A 26,181-nucleotide genomic window follows, 5' to 3' on the forward strand; every position below is an offset into this window, starting at 1 on the left:
ATTAGTGAAACAGATGGGTTTTTACAACAATCGACATTGATTTTATATGGTCACCATTGGACTAGCTTTTAATTCCAGATTTATTAATTGAATTCAAATTTCACCATCTGCTGTGGTGGGATTTGAACACATGTCCCCAGAGCATTAGTATGGGCTCTGGATTACTAGTCTAGTGACAGTACCACTACATCACCGCCTCCCCTTTTAATCCTTTCAGTGATAATGCTGTTAAAGCACTTCTTTAAAAATTAGTTCCTGTCAACGACCATTGAATAAAATTGTTAGCTTTTTTTATTTGTAACCTGCAAGCTGTTAATTTTAATTTAGGATGACTTTGGTGAACCAATGTGATGAGTCATAATGCAACACTTAACCTTGTGAAAATGCTTGTGCTCACTGTTGACCTCTGATGGGCTTGCGTAACCTAGTTTATATTGAAAATGATAGTTGCCTCAGAAGATTTTTAATACCTTTCCCTTTTCTGATTTATTTTAAAAGTGAGAAAACGTGTCATTGAAGGAAATCCAAATGATATTTCACGGACCAGCAGCTTTACTGATGAAATGGATTTGATGGGCGAAGAATCACCACTGCCTGTGGTGACAGATGTATTGCAGTAAGTTCAGTCAGAATTTAAATCCATATAATTTTCGCCGATCTAAACTGCCATCTTTTGTTAATCTCTGTGTACTACGTTAGCTGGCGACAGTTTCGGAGTTAACGGCATCCTAAAAACAGTTAACCTTTGACAACTGTATGCAGAATTTTTCCAACATAAGCATCTAAAAAAAGCTAAATAACCTAGATAGAATTGTAGCCTGATTCTTTATATACTTGCAATTTGACTGTGCTGAAAATGTGACCAAAAAAGTTATAAATTTGGTTATTAAAAAGTAGTCAGAGATGGAAGAGAAAGGGGAAATAAAATTATATGTTCCTTTCATGTCCTGTTTCTGACGGTGGAAGCAAAGATAGTTGAAGCTGGGAAAAATATCCTGAAGCAGTTCAGTGAACAATAAATTCACAAAGGAGAATGAGGGAAGCTATGTACCACGTAAATAGAAAAATAAGACTTGCTTCTCAACCAACACCACCAAAAGTGATTAACTACTTATTCAACTCACTGCTGTTTATGGGATCTTGCTATGCATAATTTGGCTGCCGTGTTTGCCTGCATAATAACAGTACTACACTTCAAAAATAATTTATTGTTTGGGAAGTGTTTTGGGCTGTCCTGAGGATGTGAAAGGTACTATATGCCTGCAAGTTCTTTCTTTCATATGACTATGTAATTTTAGCAAAATTTAGTAACTTGTTAAAAATAGCTTAAGATATTGGGTAAAGTAGGTTTGTTCTTAGCTCTTGCACCTCTGGGAACTAGGTTCAAACTGATGGAATGAAACAGCAGAAATGTCCTGGAAATCATTACTATGTTAACATTCTCACTGAGGAAGGTCATGGTGGCGTGTAGCTGCAAAAGAATTCACACTGCTGTACTAGGAAGTAATCTTTAAGACTGTATTTTAGGCACATCGTTAGTTTAGGGTGGATGGAGCCTCAGTCTATCTCTGGTGTTGTTATGCCTGCCTGTGAGTCCTCAGTACCAATATTGGGTAGCCAAGGTGGAAAAATACTCTATTTTTCAGCATTGACATTCCCACAACATAATGAGCACAAAATTCAACAAAAGAAAACTGTCTCATTAGATCTATTTTTCCTTGTTTCTAAGCCTGAGTATTGCTAGCAGATTCTGCTGTTTATCCCAGGGTGTCTTGTGTAATACTAATTGTAGTTTTCCCAATAAATGTTTTTGACTGTGAATCATTTTATAAAATGTTCATTTATCTCCCGAGTTGATAATTGTGCATCCTGTCCAGTGCCGTAATAGATAATGTAAAAGTATTTGACTCATTGTCCTGGGCATACAACTCTTATACAAATATTGAATTGATTGAAGCACAAACTGGTATTTGTATGCAGCATTGCTGTTGACTGATTAAGTTATTTGAGCCAAATCCTGAAATTATTTTGATAAAATAACAAAAACAACGTCATCCACTTGCAAGAAAAAGAGAGATTAGTATCTGGGTGTGAGTCTTCATTGAAAGTAAAATTGGTCTGCTTGTTTTTTGAAACTTTCTTTTACTTCTCGGGCAGGATTTTCCCTCCGGGGACTGGAAACAGAGGTCAGGACTGTTTCTGGGTCCTGAACCTGTCCTGGGGTGGGGGAAACAGTCACTCATTATTATATTCATGGCGTAGCCCCCTTAATTGGCCTGGAAAAAGACTCGCCATAAAATTAAGGATGGTGGGCAGGCTGTCAAAGCCAGAGGCCTTCAGAGGCCTTCCAGCTTGAAAAGAGTAGCAGGCTGCAGTAGAGGGTAAGTAAGGGAGAGGGCACTTCAAAATGGAGGCAAAAATGGTCCAAAAGCAAGGTCAAGAATATAAGAGAGAAACAGGAGAAAAAAACCAAACCAGCAAAGAAAAACAAAACAAAATGGGGCGCAGTTATGACTTAAAATTGTTGAACTCAATGTTGAGTCTTGAACGCTGTAAAGTGCCCAGTTGAAAGATGAGTACTGTTCCTCGAGCTTCATTAGAACACTGCAGCAGGCCAAGGCCTAAAAGGTCAGAGTGGGAGCAAGGCGGAGAATTAAAATGACAGGCGGTTGGAAGCTCAGGGTCGCGCTTGTGGTCATCCAGTCTGCGTTTGGTCTCCCGACTGTAGAGCAATGAATACAGTATACAAAATTGATAGAAGTACAATTGCTATTTCACCTGGAAGGAGTGTTTGGGGCCTTGGATGATGGGAAGGGAGGAAGTAAAAAGGCAGATTTTGCATCTCCTGTGCTTGCATGGAAAGATGCTGGAGAAAAGGGAAGGAGTGTTAGGGGTTACTGAGGAGTGGACCAGGGTATCATGGAGGAAATGGTCCCTTTGGAATTCTGAAAGGGGAGAAGACATGTTTGGTCATGGAATCATGCTGGAAGTGGTGGAAATGGTGAAGGATGATCCATTGAATACAGATGCTGGTGTTGAAGGTGAGGACAAGGGAAACCCTATTGTGGTTCTGGGAGGGAGGGGAATGGGTGACAGCAGAAGTGTGTGAAATAGAATGAACAAGGTTGAGGGCCCTGTCAACCACGGTGGGTGGGGATTCCTCGGTTGAAGAAAAAGGAAGGCATTTCAGAAGAGCAGGAATGGAAGGTTGCATCTTCTAAAGAGATGTGAAAGAGATGACGAAACTCGAGGAACAACTGTGTGGAAGTGTAGTCAAGGTAGCTGTGGGAGTTAGTGGGCTTATTGTGAACACTAGTTGATTGTCTATCCCCAAAATAGAGACAGAGGCCGGAATATTACAGTGGATGGATGGGAGCCAGACTCAGATGTGAAAGTTGGTGGCGAACCCGCTTCCGACTAGCCTGGAGATCCGTCCCGTATTTTACAGATCCCCAGGCTTTAATTGTCCTGAGGCGGGACTTCCACCCATTTGTGGGAGGAGGTCCCGCCTTAGTGAGCTGCCGACCAATCAGCGGGCCGGCAGCTCTTAGTCCTGCAGCGCCACCTGGAGCAGTGGCCACTGCTGGGACTGCAGCCAAGCCAATGCCATGGATCGAGGAGGGAAGGTAAGTAGGGGCATGCCCCACCAGGGGGATTGGTCCTTCCCTGGTGAGGCTGGAGTGGTTCTTTGGGGAGAGGGGGGTGTCTTGGGTTCCGGGGGTGAGTTGGGAGGTGGGGCGGCCTTTCCCCTTCCGCTGCACACCTGCTTGCCACGGGTAAAATACCCGTGGAGGCGGGCGAGGGCCCCTAAGTAGCCACTTAAGGATCTTGATTGGCCTCGAGCGGGTAGGCCGTTTCCCACCCCCCGCCTGACCTCCGTAAACTTGTCCAGAGGCGGATTCGGGGCGGGAAGACCTCCCAATTGTACGCTGCCATCCGACCTGCTGGGGCGTCGTAAAATTCCGGCCAGAGAAGTCAAGGAAGGAAAGGGAAGGGAAGAGTTGAAATAGACCATGTGAAGGCAAGGGAAGTGTGGAAATTAGAAACAAAGTCAATGAAATTTTCCAGTGCGGGGCGAGAGCAGGAAACGACACTGATACAGTCATCGATGTATCACAAAAAGAGATGAAGAAGTGGGCCTGAGTAGGACCAAAACAAAGAATGTTTCACATATCCCACAAAATGGCAAGCATAGTTAGGACCTATGTGGTTACCCATTACCTTTTATTTGGAGGAAGTGAGTGGAGTTGAAGGAGAAGTTATTAAATTTGATTACAAGTTCAACCAGGCAGAGGAAGGTAGTGGTGGATGGGGACTGGTTGGGCCTCCCTTTAAGGAAGAAGTGGAAAGCTCTCAAACCGTCCTGGTGGGGATGGAGGAGTCGAGGGATTGGACGTCCATGGAGAAAAGGAGATGGTTATGGCATGGAAACTGTTAAAGTGACAGAGGGCATCAGAAGAGTCATGGATGTAGCTGGGAAGACACTGGGCAAGGGGAGACAAAAATAGAGGTGAGATAGGAAGAAATCAGTTCATTGGGGCAGGAACAGGTTGAAATGATTGGTCTACCAGGGTAGTCCTGTTTGTGGATTTTGGGAAGGAGATAGAAGTGGGCTGTTCAGGCTTGGGGGACTATGAAGTTGGAACCATCTGGTTCTCGCATGTCCTTTAGGGAAGGAAATCTGCTGTCCTTACCTGGCCTGGCCTATATGCGATTCCAGACCCACAGCAATGTGGTTGACTCTTAACTGTTCTCACAAAGCATCTCCCCTTTAAGTGATGCAGGCTAGTTTTAAGTAATACTGGCAAGTTATGATTTTGGGCTCCCTGCTGATTTATGCAGCCAATGAACAGCACAGTTAGTGCTGCCTGCACACAGCAATCATGGAAATAAATAGTCTGATTACTTAAGGAGGGATATACTTGCATTGGAAGAAGTTCAGAGAAGGTTCACTAGGCTGATTCCTGGGATGAAGAGGTTGTCTTGTGAGAAAAGGTTGAGCAGGTTGGGCCTATACTCATTGGAGTTTAGGAGAATGAGAGGTGATCTTATTGAAACGTGTAAGATTCTGAGGGGGCTTGACAGGGTAGATGCTGAGAGGATATTTGCCCTCATGGGGGAATCTAGAACTGGGAGCACAGTTTCACAATAAGAGGTCTCCCATTTAAGAGGGAGATGAGGAGGAATTTCTTCTCTCAGAGGGTCGTGAATCTTTGGCATTCTCTACCCCAAGAGAGCAGTGGCGGCTGGGACATTGAATATATTTAAGGCTGAGTTAGACAGATTTTTGATCTACAAGGGAGTTATGGTGGGTTGACAGGAAAGTGGAGTTAAGGCTACGGTGGTGCAGTGGTTAGCATTGCAGCCTCACAGCTCCAGGGACCCGGGTTCAATTCTGGTACTACCTGTGCGGAGTTTGCAAGTTCTCCCTGTGGGTGCGTGGGTTTTTGCCGGGTGCTCCGGTTTCCTCCCACCGCCAAAGGCTTGCAGGTGATAGGTAAATTGGCCATTGTAAATTGCCCCTAGTGTAGGTAGGTGGTAGGGAATATGGGATTACTGTCGGGTTAGTATAAATGGGTGGTTCTTGGTCGGCACAGACTCGGTGGGCCAAAGGGCCTGTTTCAGTGCTGTATCTCGAAATTTAAAAAAATCAGATCAGCCATGATCTTATTGAATGGCGGAGCAGGCTTGAAGGGCTGAATGGCCTGCTCCTGCTCTTATTTGTTTTGATCTTATAAGTTGTCATACTGCCTGCATTACATTGAATGGGTCTGGGTTAATCTTGTAATGCGATCCCCACATCCGTTTTCAGGGGTAATCCAATTTAGCTCCCATAAATTGCTATCTAGTTTTTTTTCTGAAGACTTCTGTAAATTAAGTTTTGCCACAAGTACTTCATATTTTGCAGTAAATGTGTTGTATAACCTGCAGTTAAATGCTTTTTTTATATTAGTGTTTTTATGAGAAATGTTCATTTTTAGTAACATTTTTGTTGATTGGCTTTGCTGTAAATTATTGTTCCTGTATACCAGACCTACCATAGTTCCTGAAGGGACTTGTACATCAGAGACTGAGTTATTGTGTTACAGTATAATAAACATTGGGAGAAGTCTACTGTTCTCAGTCGAATTTCAACAAAATCTGCAGCACTGTCTGTGCCACTCTTTTAAAAGTGCCAATGGTTTCAATTTGAATGGAAGAGATTTACCAATGAAAATGAAAAGTTTCAAAAATTCAGCTTGTTTTTCTAAATGAGTTTTTCAGGTGATATTTAAAACCCATATTACTAAGGAATCTTATTAAGAATCATATTTGCATACAATGATGTGATAAATATTTACACTTTCTGTGAACACTGAACAAAATACTGTAGGGAAACAAAGGTACTATTTATCCTAATTAGTAGCAATTGACTGAATAATAAAGACAAGCCTTTTGGTCTAATCAGGGTTTAATACAAGTTTAACATGACTCCTGTCTAAATGAACACCAATGCTTCATTTGTTTTATTAGGGCCTTATTAACCTACATCACTACTTTTAGTGATTTGTAACAGGGATGCTTAACTGCCGCTGCTCAGAGTCTCAACAATGTGTAAAAGGATATGTCATCCATGTGAATAGCAGTGCTGAATGTGTCAACTGGCAGTGATATGTACCCTCGCAACCTCATTTTCCAAAATCATTTGCATTGTGGCAGACATCTGTGACTGTCCTGTTAAGTAGCTGTAAAACTACTTATCACATTTCTGAGTTTTAATTATTTGATAAAAATTCATACTGGTTTGTATCTTGTTACTTGCCAATATCAGGATCAAATGGTGCACGCTTCGCCCAACCATACCAGGCAGTGAGTGGCCTAACTCACTCAGGATGACTGCTGGCTGCTCCCGAAAAGAACCCAAATTTTTGTGAGGGAAGAATTTTTGTTGGGCAAGAGTGCTGCGACAGGCCCCAGAAAAATACTGCAGTGTGCAACTGGCTTGTGTTCAAACACCTCCAGGAACAGCTCTTCCACACACATAGCTGACCTAGCAGGGGAAATAGTGGTGTAGTGGTAATGTCACTGGACACACAGAGGCTCAGGCTAATGCCCTAGGGAGACTGGTTCAAAGCCCATTATGGCAACTGGTGGAATTTAAATTCAATTGATTAACAAAAATAATCTGGAATCATAAGCTAGTCTTAGTAATGGTGCCATGGCTGGAAATTGAAAGTACTGCCCACAAAGTCTAATTTCAAGTACCTGCTAATATGAGTTTTAAGGGCCAGGGCCCTGGAAGTTCCACATCTACAATATATCATACATTGATCGTTGTAAAAACCCATCTGGTTCACTAATGTCCTTTAGGGAAGGAACTCTGCCATCCTTACCTGGTTTGGCCTACATGTGACTCCAGACCTGCAGTATCCTCTGAAATGGCCTAGCAAGCCACTCAATTGCCAAGGATAATTAGGGAATGGCAACAAATGCTGGTCTTGTCAGCGATGCACACGTCCCATGAAAGAATTTTTTAAAAAGCCAGCACAGCATGGGAGCCAGATGATATCCCACCTGTCCAGTGTCCACAACTTGTTAACTACATTCAAAGAAGGCTCGACCCTGACACAGGTCAGGTGGGTGAATGGCACATATGCTTTGTGGACTTGGCAACTTGGCATCTGTTTTGGCTGGAAATTGAAAGTACTGCCCACAAAGTCGAATTTCAAGTACCTGCTAATATGTGTTTTAAGGGCCAGGGCCCTGGAAGTTCCACATCTACAATATATCATACATTTTGGTAGCTGGATTTCATTCTTGATTTGCACCAGGCCAATGATTTCAGTTATTTTTATTCGGTTTTTCAGTTTCCGAGTCATATAGGAAGTGAGTGACGTTTTAAGACTTTTGTATGTTTTCATTTGGTTAGAAAAGTGTTCGATAAAAAGAATCCTTTTTGTTCACCTTGGAGAAAGTTGAAATCTTTGTGTTTTTAGCATTTATGGTCTCACGTAAGATTACCAGTTCACTATGTCCCACAAATGAATCATTTATTTAAATAGGATATCGTTACGACCAGGTGAGAAAGAAGTCTAGTGTTCCCTTTCAGCCTTCACCTGGTCTTACCATAACGGGATTTAATTTCAAACACACCGTGTTTTTTAGCTCCCCCTTGGTGAATCCTTTGTTCACCGCTTTCCAATTATAAGGCCAAAAATACCAGCACAAACAGGCTTTCTTAGGTTTAAAGAAGAAAAGTTGAAATTTATTAAACTTGAACTTAAGCTCTAATTCAATTGACGCCTACGGATACATGACGTGCCCCTGCTAGCATGCATATGTGATACACACATGCAAATAGAGACAGAAAAGAGCAGAAGAAAAATAAAGTGGAAAAGTTTGAGGCAATATCTGAAGAGTTTTTGTTACGGTTCTTCAAGCTCACTGTAGAGTCCTTGATTGTAGGAAGATCTTGCTTTTCGTTTGGGCCCAGTATTCTTCTTAAACCTTGTTTGCTTTCGGAGACTTTTCTCTCGTGGGATTCATGGGTCTTCAGTGGATTCAGAGGCTTGTGAGAAAGAGATGGGAGCAGACAGGAGAGATCGTCTCAGTCCAGGAGCAAACAGACTTTCTGAGTTCAAACTCTCTGTGGCCAGTTCAAAAGAAGTCCCTGGAACAGCCAGGTAGACATGTGACCAGCTGGACTAACCAGTTATGACCTTTGTGGATTGTATCCTTCTTAGCAGGCCCTAGAATGTGCTTCCTCACCTTCGATATCTGTTAGTATGTAAAAAAATTTTCCAGCCACAGCTGATCTGCTTAAAAAGTCGTTTCCTCGCTTCGACAACAGTTAAAAATCAGTGTTCATGACAAAATTGATGTGCCTCATTCTTGGCAGGTGGGGGCCTAGCATGACAATATTCTTTATTTTTGTTTTTCATTATTTGCCAACAGAAATTCCAGCAGGTAAGTACCAATCTACTGTTAATTGTTCTTGTTCTCAGTACCTTTGAATGACATGCCCACAAGTCCTTGATAATCTCTAGATTTAAGTTAAAAAAAAACTGTAGATAATTAATGGCTAATTGTTATACATGAACTTATATTACTACTTGTTTCTAAATACAGTGCTTGAAAACTAGTTGCTTCATCTGTTGTAGAAATAGATTAGAATCAATTCAATAGCTTTTTATTTTGTTAACATTTGTCAGACTACAAATATATAATCGCTGTGTATAAATTAATGTAATGCTGAAAAAAAATCAATATAGAAACACCCATTATTCAAAATAACAAAAGCATAATACTGCAGATGCTGGAAATCTGAAATAAAAACAAAGTGCTTGAAATACTCAGCAGGTCTGGCAGCATCTGTGGAGATGACTATCGACCTGAAACGTTAACTCTGTTTCTCATTGAGTCATAGAGTTATACAGCACAGAAACAGGCCCATCGTATCCGTGCCGGCCATCAAGCAACCATCTATTCTAATCCCATTTTCCAATACTTGGCCCGTAGCCTTGTATGCTATGGCGTTTCAAGTGCTCATCTAAATACTTCTTAAATGTTGTGAGGGTTCCTGCCTCTACCACCCCTTCAGGCAGTGTGTTCCTCTGGGTGAAAAACTTTTTCCTCAAATCCCCTCTAAACCTGCCCCTTACTTTAAATCTATGCCCCCTGGTTATTGACACCTCCACTAAGGGAAAAAGTTTCTTCCAATCTATGTCCCTCATAATTTTGTATACCTCTATCAGGTCTCCCCTCAGCCTTCTCTGCTCTAAGGAAAACAACCCTAGCCAATCTCTCTTCATAACTGAAATGCTCTAGCCCAGGCATCCTGATGAATCTCCTCTGCACCCTCTCCAGTGCAATCGCATCCTTCCTCTTGTGTGGCAATCAGAACTGTACACAGTACTCCAGCTGTGGCCTAACTAGCATTTTATACAGCTCCATCATAACCTCCCTGTTCTTACATTCTTTGCCTCGGCTAATAAAGGCAAGTATCCCATATGCCTTCCTAACCACCTTATCTCTCTGTGCTGCTGCCTTCAGTGATCTATGGACAAGTACACCAAGGTACCTCTGACCCTTTGTACTTCCTAGGGTCCTATCACCCACTGTATATTCCCTTGCCTTGTTATTCCTCCCAAAATGCATCACTTCACACTTCTCAGGATTAAATTCCATTTGCCACAGCTGCGCCCATCTTACCAGCCCATCTATATCATCCTGTAATCTAAGGCTTTCTTCCTCACTATCTACGACACCACCAATTTCCGTGTCATCTGCGAACTTACTGATCATATCTCCTATATTCACGCCTAAATCATTAATGTACATGACAAACAGCAAGGGTCCCAGCACCGATCCCTGCGTACACCACAGGTCACAGGCTTCCAATTGCAAAAACAACCCTCGACCATCACCCTCTGCCTCCACTAAGCCAATTTTGGATCCAAATTATCCTGGATCCCATGGGGCTCTTACCTTCTTAACCAGTCTCCCGTGTGGGACCTTATCAAAAGCCTTACTGACGTCCATTTCTCTCCACAAATGCTGCCACACGCACTGATTATTTCGAGCACTTTCTGTTTTTATTTCACCCATTATTCATGCTTCATTACCTTTCATTGTTTCTTAGCAGCCACATCCTTCATATTCCCTATGGTCATTTCCTGTATCACAGACGATATGTTTTTCTTGTACTCCTAATATACACTGAGGCATTTATTAAATGGTCCAAACACTTCTATCTTACAGTTGCTTGACAAGTCCTTTGTATGTAAGGGTCTTGGAATCACAGGCAACAAGGCAACTCAATTCAACAAGGTATTTACTGATTTTGTATTGTTATCAGCTATCTAGTCCAATCAAACGTCTGATCTGTCTTTCCAATTTTTTTTCATCTTTTACGAATAGGATTGTAGCATTGTACTTCCTTACATGCTTACAGAACCTTTAACAACAAAGTTAAACTCTAGTTACTGAGAGCCCTTCAGATTGTGCCCATATTTTAAAATATAAAAAAGAAGAAAATTAGATAGTTCCAATGATGTTTTTGACATTGTGTATAAAGGCAACTAAAACATTCTGCTGCATTCCACTTTCATATATTTAGACCTATGGATTAATTCACAAGAATATGTGATTTTCTCAAAGCTGCATTCTGCACAATATTTTATAGTAAATTTCAACAGTTGTTCCAAAATAATACAGCCATAGGGAACAAAAGAAATCCAAGACAAATTAATTTGATTGCATGCATATAACTAGTTAAAATTTCAGTATTTGTGAACGGAGGCTAACCATCACTTTACCTTGGACCTGTAAGGCACTGTAGCAATTATACTTGTTCTTCCTGTATGTGTGTGCCTTACCACAAATGATGTTTGTTTTGCCGTGGTATGCTGTTAGTTGCAATGTTGAACAGTTTGTTTACAGACACAAACATTTTTAAAACTTCAAAAGACTAATTTGACTTAACATTTTGTAAAGGCATCACCCCATATATATTGTGAATACTGTTTAAGTTTTCCAATGTTGAGGTTATACAAATTCATATTTTAAAAATTCGATGCTTCATCTTTGTGAAGGAATTTGAGTTTTAGAGCAGTACACTATCTCGAACAGTAGCATAGAATAAAGGAAGCAAACATGGAAAGTGCAAAATTGTATGTTAAAAATTAAAACAGTCTAAGGCATCAACTTTCGAGTCACCCCATTCATTGGGCGAGTGGTGGATGGAGTAAACTCACAGTTTGACCAATTAACTTCACTGGATGCCCAAACAATTTCCATAATCAGACCTCATTAAAATCTTATAGGACCGTACATTTGGAGTGCTGATGGATAGCTTGCTGGTTGTAAGGGAGAGAAACCAGCAGTTTCTTCTTGGAGCCGAGACAGCAGTTTATGTTTCCAAGGGAAGGCCAGTCGATCACAGGAAGATGGTAGGGTGTGGGGGTTCCACCGGCAGTTGGTGGGAGATTATTGTGGAGTCAGAAGGAGCATTTCATTAATTCTCAAAAATCATGCAAAGAAACTTACCTGGAACATTTTCCGGGCGGCCTCCAGTAATCCCTTTAAACACCTCGTTTAACCACTCAACATGGAGTTGCACTGTGCGTGGCTTGCACAGTACATGCACCACGCATTGCAGCATTAAAATTGCATCAGCATCTTATGTAAGTCATTAAACTCTGGTTGCAGGTGACCTCCACATGTGCTGTGTGGGAACACTGGACGCCTATTTCCTGGCCTACTCCAAAATCATTGTAGGCCAGACATTGATAGGAATGGGGTGTTAAGTACTGGTTTCTGTCAGAAAAATGGGGCAGTAGTGAGACTAAAATTGGGGCTTAAAAGTTCAATGTGGACGTGTATATCTTGCAATGACAAAATAACTATACTTTTTAATTTAAAACTTTTGTAAAGTGTGCTTTTCATTACAGGGACCACCACCACCCCTCTTTTTCCTCAGATTTGTAATTCTTGGAGTTTAACGTTTTAAAACTCCAATGGGAACCATGACTGCGGAACTTTGACTCATACACATTACAGCTTTCAGGTTGCCGATACATATATTTAGCACGTTCTAAAATCTGCTACTGCAGTTTACCAGAAAAGCAGATTGATTTAGACAAATATAAGAAGCAAGAAATCAATGTATTTAAATGCTTGCAGTGCAATGTTTTTACTTGAACACAATGGTCCCATTTTCCTGTTACATGCTTGTGCTTGGATCTATTATATGTACAGAAATAGGTTTGTATACAGCACAAAAATTGTCATATCCATCAGAAGTTAAAGGTACATTAACTAGGCAAGGAAGAAGTTAGGAATGGACAGAATGGGCGAGTGCAACTTGTTTGAGTACCTTTACCTGTTGGCTTAATTTATATACTTGCTTTTTCATTATAACTTTTAGTAGTTAATAGATTGGTGCAACAATGTCATTTTGTTATCCATTGTATTTGTGGATTTGTTTGCAGTAGGTTTAATCTTTACAAGGGAGAGAATTGTCACAAAAAGTTATCCTCCTTAGTTTTTTACATCTTGTAGTCTGCAAGACATGAGGGAGCTCTGGGGCTGTCTGACAAAGAGCCTTCAATACTTTTAGATCAGTTTTAGCATCATAATCTGTTTGTTAATGTTTTTTTCCTTATGGTAATTTCAGTCTTCCATTGGAAATGGTTCAAAATGGAAGATTATTTTCAATTGTGGAAGTGATTTAATGGTTGGATACTGACTCCCTAATTGACCAGTAAGGAGCAGCTAAATTTTGGGTTTGAACTTTTTGGTTAATCCCTTCCCCTGTGTTTTTTCTGTAAAATCATAAATAAATTAAAATGAGAGCACACTAGCCACTTAATCACTAAGCGAGAACCTGTTAAGGTAAATGAAAAGGGGATGCAGAACTGTTAGAAAAAGCAGAGGGGATTTAAAGTGGTACTTGAAGCCACTTCATGGCAATCAGGAATTACTGCAAAGATATGATGCAGTGTGCCATGAGGTCTGGAGGGTTAATAGGAAGATGAAACACTGGAGCCAGCAAGTTGTACTCATTGGCAACTATGCAAAACTTATTCTAAATCATGTTTTCTTAGAACATAATCTGTTATCACTCATGTCAGAAGGGCCTCACTGGACTAGTGCCAACAACTAATGAATCCCATCCAATTATGAGGAGACCCCTACCATTTGGGATAGCACTATAATGAATTGGTGTTGAATCCAACAGGCGACACAGTGGCGCAGTGGTTAGCACCGCAGCCTCACAGCTCCAGGGACCCGGGTTCGATTCTGGGTACTGCCTGTGCGGAGTTTGCAAGTTCTCCCTGTGTCTGCGTGGGTTTCCTCCGGGTGCTCCGGTTTCCTCCCACATGCCAAAGACTTGCAGGTTGATAGGTTAATTGGCCATTATAAATTGCCCCTAGTATAGGTAGGTGGTAGGGAAATATATAGGGACAGGTGGGGATGTGGTAGGAATATGGGATTAGTGTAGGATTAGTATAAATGGGTGGTTGATGGTCGGCACAGACTCGGTGGGCCGAAGGGGCCTGTTTCAGTGCTGTATCTCTAAACTAAAGGCCATAGTAAGGACTCATCTGCATGGAGTTTGGAAAATCTGGTGTAGTTTGCTGCATGAACAGAAAGCCTTAATTAAACAGCTTGATGAGAGGAAATATCTAGTTCATAACATAGCAGGCATGGATAATATTCTGAATTCCTGCTACGCTACTCAAGCCAGTGAATAGTCCTAGAGTGCAGCTGTGGTTTCTGTCCTCAAGAATTCAAGTCCACTGAGCTGCAAAATTACTGCATAATCTCAATGGCTGTTCAGATGATTTTTGGGGTATTGCAGCACACATAATCAGATGCTTTGGAAGCCCATGGGGTAATCAACAGGGAACAGGGTGGATTTCACTCTCATGAGGAATGTGTAAGGCTCATTGTGCCATTATATAAGATTAAAATGGATTGTAAGGCTTTTGGGAAAATAATGTATATTTTTTTCATCAATTTTCATAAAAGCTTTTGATTTATTGCCTCTTGCAATCCTCATGAAGAAGAATCTGGGAGCTATGGTAGTATATTATCACCTCTTAGATATTACCTAAGATATATCCTCCAATTACAAGACATTGTGCTGGAATAGATGAGAGTTTTACTAAACCTATCTTTCTCAAAAGAGACTAAAGCAAAGTTGTTAATTGACACCAATTCTATTTAATGTTTCCATAATGATGCTTTGGATGTCATTGTAAGGGACAAGTCTCAAAGTGTTTGTTCCAAGAAAGATTATGGCATTTCTTTTTTATTTTTTTATTTAGTTATTTTATTTTAGGTTTTTTGGTGTGTTTAGTTTGTTTCTACTGTGCCTACCCACCGTTTCTGTTTTTTAAAATTTTTTTAAATGTTTGTGCTTGGAGTGCTTTGTGCTTTACAGTCTATTCACACCCTCTCTGTACTAACGCTTTGTCTTTCAGCACACCATTAACATACCGTTTGCCTTTGTTCCATGACCTTCTGGTCAGTTATTCGCTGTGACCTTGTCCTATCAACACCTTCTCTTTTGCTATCTCTTGCCCCACCCTCCACTTTACTTGCTTAAAATCTTTTTCATTTCTACTATTTGTCAGTTCTGAAGAAGGTTTAATGACCTGAAACGTTAACTCTGCTTCTCTCTCCACAGATGCTGCCAGACCTGCTGTGTGTTTCCAGCATTTCTTGTTTTTATTTCAGATTTCCAGCATCTGCAGTATTTTGCTTTTATTATTGGAGAAGCTGTGGTTGTCCTACTTAGAGAAGAGAAAGTTGAGAAGAAATTTAATAGAAGTGTTCAAAGTCATGAAGGGTCCAGACAGAGTAGTTAGAGACAAACCGTTCCCATTGGCAGAAGCTTCAAGAACCACAGTACACCAATTTAAGGTGTTATGATCTGGCTAGGGACCGTTAACTTTTAAAAAGAGAAAGTCAATTTCCTGTTTGTTACTGAAAGAATTACGCCACAAGATTTCACGTATTAAACAAAAATTTTACTGTACAAGGGTTAAACAAAGCAGAACACTACCAACAACATTACAATTTGAAATCACACTTCAAACTTAAAATCTTAACAAAACGTGAAGACGTATACTTTAAAATTTAAGGGCTGGATTTTATGGGCCCCCTGAGGCAAGGTCAGAGACAGGGCGACCCATAGAACCGCAATGGGTGGCGGGAGTGGAGGGCCTGTCGCCACCCCGTCACCAAGCAATTTTGCCGAAGACGATGGCCATCCTGCCCAAAGGCCAATTGAGGCCCTTAAGTGGCCTATTAATGCTATTTTTGCCTCTGTCACGTGGGAAGGGTGCCTTGTAAAAAGAGGCACCCTCACTGTGGGCTTGGATGGGGGAGGTCCCTCCTCCATGGGAAATCTGTAGCCCCAGAGGGCTCCGGCCAGGAAAAAATGCTTCTCCCAGGATCATCCTCCCTCGGGCTTTACGATCACCCCCCCAACCCCCCCTCACAAGGGTCTTCTGGACTGGCCGCGGCAACCCCTCCGCACTTACCTGAGGTGTGGGGTTCCAACACTGGGCCTGGGTCCAATACCTCTGGAATACTGGCAGTGGCCACCACTCCTGCTGGCGCTGCTGATACTGCTGAGCTGCAGTCCTGCGACTGACCAACAGCTCTTGGAGGTGGGATCCCCGTCTTTAAAGAGATGGGGTTCTCAGCACGGGACACTTAAACTTCAAAACACCAGAAGGTTGCTCCAGGGGGGCAGGAAAAGGCCGAGGCGGGGCTCCCCCCACCGTTTCGGCCCGGCGCCAGGAGCCCTGCCTCCTCCACAAAATCCAGCATAAAACTCAACAGAACACCCCCGTTTGACTTCTCCTTCCAACCCGAGTTCCACTATACTTTGCAGGATCTTGGCAATTTCTTCACTTCTCCTGGGACCAATCTTAGGAATTCACTTTGATTCCTCAATTTCTCAACCATCTTCCGAGGTATGAGAGCTCCTGGGGATTCTCCCTCTAGCATCCAGCTAGGCAAATCTTCCAGTTCTCTTTCAACACCTCCTGAATCTGGACTTTCCAGCTTGAGGTCAGACATTACTCAAAGCAGAAGCACCCTTGATTCCTGATGGCCTCTTTTCCTGAGTCCAGATGCTCCCAAAGCCAACTGTTTTCCAAAAGTCAATTGACTGGCTGTGTCAGCAAACACAGAGATTTTAAAAAAAACACCTGACCAAAGGCATCCCCCTGCCTCATCTATCTCCATAGCAAGTGGCACATATGAGATGTCCCAGATAGAAACTTAAACTAATTATCTCCAACTCCAAACATCTCTTTGATTTCTGTTACCCACCTGAATAATTGATATTGCTAACAATAACAGAGCAATCCCTTCTAGACTTTCTGGCTATGATTTCTAACTAAACGAACCTCTTGCTGTTTCATGACTCTTCCCTCTCTAGCTCTGCTCTGTAAGTACTCATGGCGAGCTCTTTAAACTTTAAATCTTGGATGGTCTGCAACTTTTTGAAATTTTTACAGCTGCACATTTCATTCCCCCAAACTAAAAGTGACCTCTAAAATATTAATACAAACCACGAACTAGGTGATGGTAACACCTTCCCCCAAGAAAAAAATTAAAATGCATCATCAAAATGCATTTTTATTTACCAACTAAAGTAAAATAACTTATAACATGCTACACAATTAAACAACTACCTTATCACATGCAATACACAAGTTTCCCCCATTATCCACCTGATACAACCTCAAGACAATATTCCTTTGCTGAATCCGTAACCAGAAACCATGATCCAATTAAGACTTAATGACCTGGATTTTTTCTGGGCAACAGGAGCCCCACATTGTCTCCTCTGGGGAAGGCCCACCAAATCAAGTGCCAATTAGGCACTTAAGTGGACAGCAGCGGGTCTTCCCTGGGATCCCAGTGACGGAAGTCCCACCCTCTGAGAGCTGCTGGCCAATTGAGGGTCGGAAGCTGTTTAACTGAGCAGCGCCACTGCGGAGGCGGTGGCTGCTGCCGGTACTGGACTCACTGGAGGTGCTGGACCCAAGCCACAGGTAAGTCAGGGCGGGAGGGGTTTCGCAGGGTGGGGGTTGTCGGGGAGTGGGTTGTAGGGATTCAGCAGCAAGGGCAAGGGGGTAGCTGTCAACAGTTCCCCCGTTCCTGATGCCAGGTCCTTCATTCAGGCACTAAGCGCTTTTTAACAAGGGACACCCCATCCCCGTAGCTGACAAGCAACCAGCACGGGTTTGCTTGGCATGCTCCCTGTGTGGCGACAGGCTTACCTGCCACTCGGCTAATTCCGGTGGCGGCAGAATGATATCCTTAATTGGGCACTAATTGCCCACTTAATGGCCTCAATTCGCGGTGGGGTGGGAAGGCCGTTCACTGGCCTTCGCTCCCCAGATTTAATTTGGGTGGAGGCAGGAAAGTAGAGGGGTTCCCCCACTCCCCCACTGCCGCCACCATCCCGCCCAAATACATGCTCTCCGCCTACAAAGTCACTGCGAAGGAGAGCATAACATTTCTGAAAGTTGTGTTCTTCTGTATATGAAAATCCAAATTTTTACCATGTCCCTGTGTAAACGATGATTCTAATAATCCTGCTGGTGTTTGCATACCAGTAGATGTGAATTGCAATCCATTTGGTTCTTTTGTAAGTGGAGATTTCTCATGGTTATCCATGTGTGAATTTTCAGACTCAGTCTTTGATTCAATCTGTTCAGATGTCACCTCTTGAACTTTATTCACTTCTATATTTTCAGGTTTTTCATTGTTTAAGTTTGAAATGAATGTCCCAATTAATTCCACAGTTAACCCGTCTTCCTCCTGCTTATCTGCAGGCGTATCTTTATTGCGAAGTCCATACCCAAGACACAAACATTTTGAATTCTTTTTTTGAGATGACAGCTGGAATTTTACGCCCCCCAAATGAGCGGGCTTGTGGCTGTGGGTGGCGGGAGGGGCCTAAATTTGAGTGAGAGGCCGGGGGTGGGGGGCATTCCCGACCCCCTCCTGCCCCCCGCTACAATTTTACGCGGGGCAGCGGCGGTGAGAAATGGCTGTCCCACCCCAGGCCAATCAAGGTCCATAAGTGCCAATGAACTGGCTCTTAAGGGTCTTCAACCTTAAGTGTACTTTACACTTGGCTGGCGGGTGGCTGTGGCCTCAAAACACCTGGTGAAACCAGGTGGCCTTCTTGCGGGCTGGTGGGGGTCCTCCTAATCGGGCAGCCTGTGCCACACGGAGGGCTGCCCCTGAAGCACAACACTCCACCCGCCTTCCTAACTGACCCCCCCCTTGCCTCGCCAGGGCCTGACCGATTGTCCCCAGCGAGGCCGTAAAACTTACGTTAGTCATAGAGTCATAGAGGGGTACAGCACTGAAACAGGCCCTTCGGCCCACCAAGTCTGTGCCGACCATCAACCACCCATTTATACTAATCCTACATTAATCTCATATTCCCTACCACATCCCCACCTTCCCTCAATTTTCCTACCACCTACCTACACTAGGGGCAATTTACAACGGCCAATTTACCTATCAACCTGCATGTCTTTGGCTGTGGGAGGAAATCGGAGCACCCAGAAAAAACCCACGCAGTCACAGGGAGAACTTGCAAACTCCATTAGTTTGGTTAGTTCTGGGACCATCCTTCATCTTGCTTGTGATGGCTGGGTGTAGTCCTAGCAGTGTCCACTGCTCCCGGTGGCATTGCTCGGACTAAGAGCTGTTGGCACGCTGATTGGCTGGCAGCTCTATTAGGCAGGACTTCTTACCTCAAGGAGGTGGAAGTCCCGCCCAAGACCAATTAAAAGGCTTGGGGAACAGAAAATCATGGTCTGGCTCCCCAGGCTCAGCGGATGTCGACTCACCACTGACTTTTCGGCCGGTGGGCAGGGCCTCCCAACCAACGAGAAATTCTGGCCAGCATGTTTAAAATTGCTCTCTGTTAACAACTCATTCTTTTGTTGGTCAAAATTTACTTTAGCCATTTTAAGAAGGTTGTTTAAATGACTTTCATGTTCGAGTAGAAATGTTTGATATTCTTATTTGGTCTGGTCTTGAAACAGTTTGTAATCCTTTCATTTTTCTTGATCCCAGTCATAACGAGCCTTGTTCAAAATTCTGTAAGTGTGGTTGATAGCTTCTTCATTTGGACGTCCACTTTCTGTTCTAACACTGTGATTCTTTCATGTAACTCCTGAATAATATCCCAATCACTTTGGGGTTTCAAATGGTCTCCTGTAACCTGTCCATTTGCTTGGATTCCTGCTGCTGTATCCTGTGTTGTACCAGCATTGGCAGGCACCTTTGATTCAGTGTTAGGTCTCACTAATACTTCAGAGTTAGTCTGAAGTTTCAGTCCTGCCTGGGGAGAACTTCTAAATTCTTTAGGTACTTTTGCTGCCTCTGTTAAGTCCAGAAATGGGGTAGATACATCTGGTGGAGGTTTTACTTGTCTGACTTTATGACAATGAAAACATGTTGGTGTCTTTGACTTGTTCTTATCCTCCATACTGTTTTTTTTCCCACTTTGAGAGGCATCTGTCATTTCATTTCTGCTATCTCCTTTGTACTCAAAACCTTGGTCACTATCATTCTGTCTATCTTTCCAACTCCTGTATGGATTTGCCAACAGAGATTAACTGCCTCCTAGCTCTTTATGAGATAAATCATAAACCATCAGCCAGAACAGCGGGCTGAATTTTACCGGCCCCTCAAGGCATGGTGTGGAGGCCAGTAAAACTCTGCGGGGAGAGACCTGCCTCGACCTGCAACATCGAGAAGGGCCTGCCGCATATTACCGATGGCGGGGAGACCTCGGTGCGGCCCCCCTGCCGCCTGCAGCAGGCCATCTCCATATGTAGATTGCCATTAGATATATTCAAATTAACTTAACCTGCCATCCCATGCCGATTTTACGGCCTCCATTCGGCTTTCGTCCGCCTTCGTAACTCCTCACGGAGTTCCGAGGCGAGAACCTGGTGGGGAGGAGGGAGTAATAAAAATTTCAGGGCAGGAGGAGTGGAGGAGTGGGGAAATCAATTTTTATTGGATGTGGGGATGGTGGGAAGGGGTTCTCGGCCAAATGTTAAAATTTTAGGGGGTAAAGTTCGGGTAGGGAAAAAGGATGTGTTGGTCATTTCGGGCATTGGAATGACCATTGTGGGGTTGGGGAAGGGCCATCCACATATTTCGTATTGTTTAATAAAAATTTAATACTGTTGCCCATTTAAAAATTTAAAGTAATTCTAAAGGCTTAAAGCCCTTTAAAAATGGTGCCAGCGCCTGTGTGGTGGTGCCGGACGCCGTTGCCGGGGACATGGAGGCTGCCCCTACACATCATCGGGGACGGGCATTCCACCCCCACTATTTAAATGAACACCCACACGAAATATTGTGAGGGCTCCTTGACGGCCGCTAAATGCGGACACCCCACTGAGTTCAAAGGGCGCGCCGCGGAGCATGGCGCCCAAATAAATTTCAGCCCAGCATCTTCTCTTATGTTAGAAACTTTACTGTCTTCTTGGTGTGTCCTAATACCTGCTGGAACACGTTTTAAATTCCTCCATTAACAACACCTCTCTCACCTTTGCTAAAGTCTCTCGTAACTTTAGTGAATGAAATCAATGGTCCCACAACATTTTCTTTTCCCTGGCAAATTCTACAAATGTTTGATTTGGTCTTTTCTTTAAAGTCTGAAATGTGAATTGATATGCTTCAGGGACATGTACTGCAGTTAAATAGTGTTACGTACCGCAGTTTTAACTGTCTCATAATCTGAAGACTGTTCTTCCTAAAGACTTGAATAAACATCCAATGCTTTTCCTATTCAAACACTTTGTAAAAGAATGGTCCATGTCTGTTTTTGATTCCTTCTAGATATAGGTGAGTTTACTTAAGTACTGTAGGGCGATTATATTAATCTTGTGGATCTGGCAAGGCTTAAGCACTTTGCTTTGGGGTTGGATCTTTACTTTTGGAGGTGCTTGTTGAATTGTGGTATTCATTCATGTGACACAATTGTGGGGGTGTGAAATTTTAACCCCAAGAACTGGTGGGTTGGGCAGATGAGAAGTTAAAATAGTTGATTTTTCAATTGCAACTACAACCTTGTTTCCATTTCTAGGTTTAACAGAGGCATATTTGCTGCGAGTAACCTACTTGCCAAAGGTGGGTACATTAGTTAGTGCAGGTGGGCAGGTAGTTATTAGTGAAATTAACATCTTTATTAGGTCTTAATGAAATGTTTTAAATTGAATTTAAGTTTAGTTTAAATTTAACATCTCCAGCATGGGTTTCCTGGGACTTGGGAAGCTGACCAGTGAAACAAAGGCAAGATTGATCCTCAGTTCAGGTGGACATTTAAACTTGTAATTTCTCTATATGAATTGCAGCCGGCATTGGTTCCCTCCAACAAACATATTGCAGAGAGTTATTGTGTGGATACAGTTTTCTCTTAACTTTGGATGTTTTAAATTGACAAAATCTGGATTGAAGGTACCTTGGATTTGTTTGACAGCACATCAGAAGAAGAAGATCATCATCATCCAAGACAGCTACGACATGCTGTGGTGGGACCAGCAGGTGCACAGGAAGGAGGTCCATGTAAACTGTCTGCTCATAGTTCAGTCATTGATGAAATGAAGTCACTATGTGTGTCAGGGATATTTGTAATTCTGTCACCTGCTATCTGTGTGCTCCCTGAATCTCCATCTTTGACTGACAGGGATGCAGATGTGCCACTTATTTCTAGGGCATCCTCTTCTCCATCTGTTAGGCGGACTATTTGTGGCAGCCTACCTCCAGTCTTCTTCCTTGCATTTTGCGCTCTCTTCTCCTCCAAGAGGCAAGAGAATAGACCTGTGAGTGAGTGAAGGTGAGGTTTCCCACAATGGATGCAGTGCATTTGATGAGGGTAACTATAGGACAGATGCATCACAATGCGCAAAGATTGGGGTGAGTGGCAACAGTGGAATGATAAATGGGGAAATGGTGAAGTGAATAGAAAGTGAAGGCTGGGTTCTGCTGCAAGTTGAATTGGTGTGAGGAGTGATGCAATGGAGTATGCAGAATGAAAATGGAGTGGGTGCTTAAACGACAGGATGTAGTTGAATTAGCAAATATACTTCCTTTTCCTTACCTGGTTAGGTCATTAAAATGCTTCCTGCATTGCTTCCAAGACCTGGGCACAACACCGCTGTTGCTCAGCTCCTCAGCTACCTCCAATCATGTCTTCTTGGTGAGAGCTGCAGGTAGCTTTTCCCCAGCAATGGGAGAAAGAAATGTATGTGTACAGCAAACTTGACCAATAGTCAATGAAAAGGGTGGGTGTATAATAGGCAGCCAATCCAATATTGCCAATATGTAACCATTGCCAAAGTTACAACAACAACTTATATTTAGATAGCACCTTTAACATAAAACATTCCAAGTCGCTTCACAGGAGCATTATAACACTAAATATGACACAGAACCACACAAGGAGATATTGGCCAGAATTTTACACCACCCCAATGACTGGGATGGCAGTGGGGGTGGGGGGTGGCATAAAATGGAGCGGGAGGCACCGGGAGACCATCCTGACCCGCTCCCACCTCCACCGCCACTTTACGCAGGCTGGCAGCGAAAAACGGCCTACCCACCCCAGGCCAATCAAGGCCCTTAAGTGACTACTTAACGGCCACTTAAGGGCCTTCGGCCGCCTCCACGCAGATTTTACATGTGGCAAGTGGACGTCCTGGAGCCGGGAGAAGCGGCCTAATGAGAGCAGGTGGCGTCCGAGCGTCCTGGGGTGGCCCTCATGTTCGGACACCCTGTGTCCAATGGAGGGCTGCCCCCGCTACCCTAACCACTCCTAAAACACAACACTCCCCCTTTCCCCCAATCGACCACCCTAGCCTTGCCGGGGTCCGACCGATTACCCCTGGCGAGGCAACCAAAACTTACCTTCCTTTCCAGCTCCCTGGCATCTCGTCGCCATGCTGGGTTGAAGTCCCAGCAGTGGCCACTGCTCCTGGTGGCGCTAAAGCAAGGTAGAGAGGTGGAAAGGTATAGGAAGGGAATTCCAGAGTTTAGGGTCTAGGCAACTGAAGGCGCAGCCACCAATGGTGGAGTGATTAATATCGGGGATGCCCAAGAGGGCAGAATTAGATGACCGCAGATATCTGGGATGGTTATGAGCCTGGCGCAGATTATAGAAATAGGCGATGGAGATATTTGAAAACAAAGATGAGAATTTTAAAATCACAGTGTGGCTTGACTGGGAGCCAGTGTAAGTCAGTGAGCACACGAGTGATAGGTGAACAGGACTTGAGGGGAGGCAGTGGTGTAGTGGTGATGTCAGTGGACTAGTAATCTGGAGCCTAGGCTAATGCTCTTGAGTCATGGGTTCGAATCCTACTGAAATTTGAATTCGATTAATAAATCTGGAATTAAAAAGCTAGTCTAATGGTGACCATGAAACCATTGTAGATTGTCATAAAAACCCATCCAGTTCACTAATGTCCTTTTAGGGAGGGAAACCTGCTGTCCTTGCCTGGCCTGGCCTATATGTGACTCCAGACCCTCAGCAATGTGATTGACTCTTAAATGCCATCTGAAATGGCCTCACAAGCTACTCAGTTCAAGGGCAATTAGAGATGGGCAATAAATGCTGGCCTAGCCAGTGATGCCTACATCACACAAATGAATAAAAAAAAAGATACAGGCAGCAGAGTTTTGGATTTCAAGTTGTGCATTCTCTTGGTTCCTGTCATCTGTCTGCCTTTGCCTATCCTAGTGCTCCAAGTGGTGCTCTGCAGTGGCTGCATATGGGTGGTGGAAGACTGCTGACCATCAGTTGAGGAGAATGCAAATGGCTTTGGAGGATGACTTTGAGCAACTCTAGATGTAGGGGGTCTACTTCAGACTGCACCATTTTGGCCTGGGCTGCAGCAGACTGGTCTGACTATCTGACAGGTAGCAGCAAAGTGGTAGGGGTGGATGTTAATTGTATATTAATTGTATTTAATTGTATGCAGATAGTGGGCATTGACTGGGGTTTCACTTGTTCACATATAAAGAGATATTTATTGAAACTGTGTTGTGGTTGAATTAGGAGGTATATGCTTGTAATGCTAAATTCTGTAAATAAATGTAAGACTGAGTAACAATTGGCTCCAGTACTATCCTTCACCAACTGTCTGTCCAGAGAGTAACAGTGGAAGTAGGAATGCTGTCATCTTGAGAGAGGACAACAGGTTTGAGTTCCATGGAGCCACTGCCACTCTTTCAGGGTGTCACCTCAGCAGTCCTGGTGATCTATTGGAGAACAGATTGCTGGACTGCTGCAATGTCCTGGAAGCCCCTTTGAATAGTGGCATCCAGAATCACAATGGCAGTTGTCTGAACTTGCAAGGCAACAGTTTGAGATTCCAATTTAATGAAAGCTGTTTGTGCTGCAATGGAAGCTGTGGCATCATCCATCAGATGCTGCATCATGGTTGGCTCCATAGGTATGCTGATGGAAGAGACCACCCGTTGAAAGCTTTGTGCCAAGTTGGAGCTGGACACCTCCATGCTCCTTGGCATTGAGCGTAGGCTTTCCGTCAGGCTTTCCAGTGCACCAAACATTTGTTTGTGCCATCTTCTGTAGCCTGGGGTATCAAAATCCTCATCAGCCATGATCTTATTGAATGGTGAAGCAGGCTTGAGGGACTGAATAGCCTACTCCTGCTCCTATTTCTTATCTGACTCCTCTGCAACAGAATTGATGTGCGACCTCAGCCTCCAGCAAGCTGTAGTCTGTACTATCCATTCCCCCTGCCTGGTTCTTGTGCACTTGTACCCAATGTTCCACCATGTGCAGATCCCCCCTCTATCTTGGCCTCAAAAATATGTGGAGTGTCAAACTCTGAGCTAGTGGCTGCAAATGTAAGATGGAGTGATTGTGTTTTATCATCTTTGTTGTCTTCTTCCTCTTCCTCCTCTGACTGGGAAGTTTCCAGTTCTTGGGTATCTGAAATGAAAAAGAGATAAGAGTTGAGTTGTGATGAGGGGAGAGGATAAAATAAGAGTGCATGCTTACACCACTTGCATCTTGTGAGTTAGAGAGATTGTGGATGAGGGAAAAGTGGGAAGAGAGAAGGAGGATTAGGTATACAGGTGCCCTCATCATCATTCACTCCAGCCCTCTGGAGTAGCCACAACTTTAGTGATGCCGCTTCTCATGATGACCAGCACAGCTCCTCCATGGGGATTAAAACATGCAGGTGCACTTGTCCTCCACTAGTTCTTTCCTGCTGCCTGCTGTTATGTGCCACCTTCTCCTGCAAGAAAGAGGGAAGTGTGTCAGTAATTATCTTGCAATATGCTTGGGTGATGTGGCTGTCATGTTTGAATAGCTCCCAGTGTGTGCGAGCTGTGAGTTGGGGGTGTGAGGCTTGTAACAGTGCCTAGTGTGTGAGGGTAAGTTAAACCATATGAATTGAAGGGTTAAGTACTGATTGATAGAGATTGCAGAACTCGGTGGTACAGAGGGATCTGGGTGTCCTGGGACATGAATCACATAAGGTTAGTATGCAGGTACAGCAAGTGATGAGGAAGGCAAATTAAATATTACTGGTGTTTATTGCAAGGGGAATTGAATACAAAAGTAGGGAAGTTTTACTGCAGCTGTAGAGGACCTTGGTG

At 43.4% G+C, this 26,181-nt stretch overlaps 1 protein-coding gene across 1 annotated transcript in view; it reads left to right on the forward strand.

The window, feature by feature from the left end:
• Positions 1–26,181, forward strand: part of kcnq1.2 (potassium voltage-gated channel, KQT-like subfamily, member 1.2) — a 1,015,894-nt gene that overhangs the window by 276,539 nt on the left and 713,174 nt on the right. The window contains exon 14 of the mRNA XM_068050636.1: positions 499–616. Within this exon, the coding sequence (XP_067906737.1) occupies positions 499–616 (118 nt within the window). The remainder of the gene's footprint in view (positions 1–498; positions 617–26,181) is intronic.

This window comes from Heterodontus francisci, chromosome 18 (assembly GCF_036365525.1).
Source record: "Heterodontus francisci isolate sHetFra1 chromosome 18, sHetFra1.hap1, whole genome shotgun sequence".
Taxonomy (NCBI): domain Eukaryota; kingdom Metazoa; phylum Chordata; class Chondrichthyes; order Heterodontiformes; family Heterodontidae; genus Heterodontus; species Heterodontus francisci.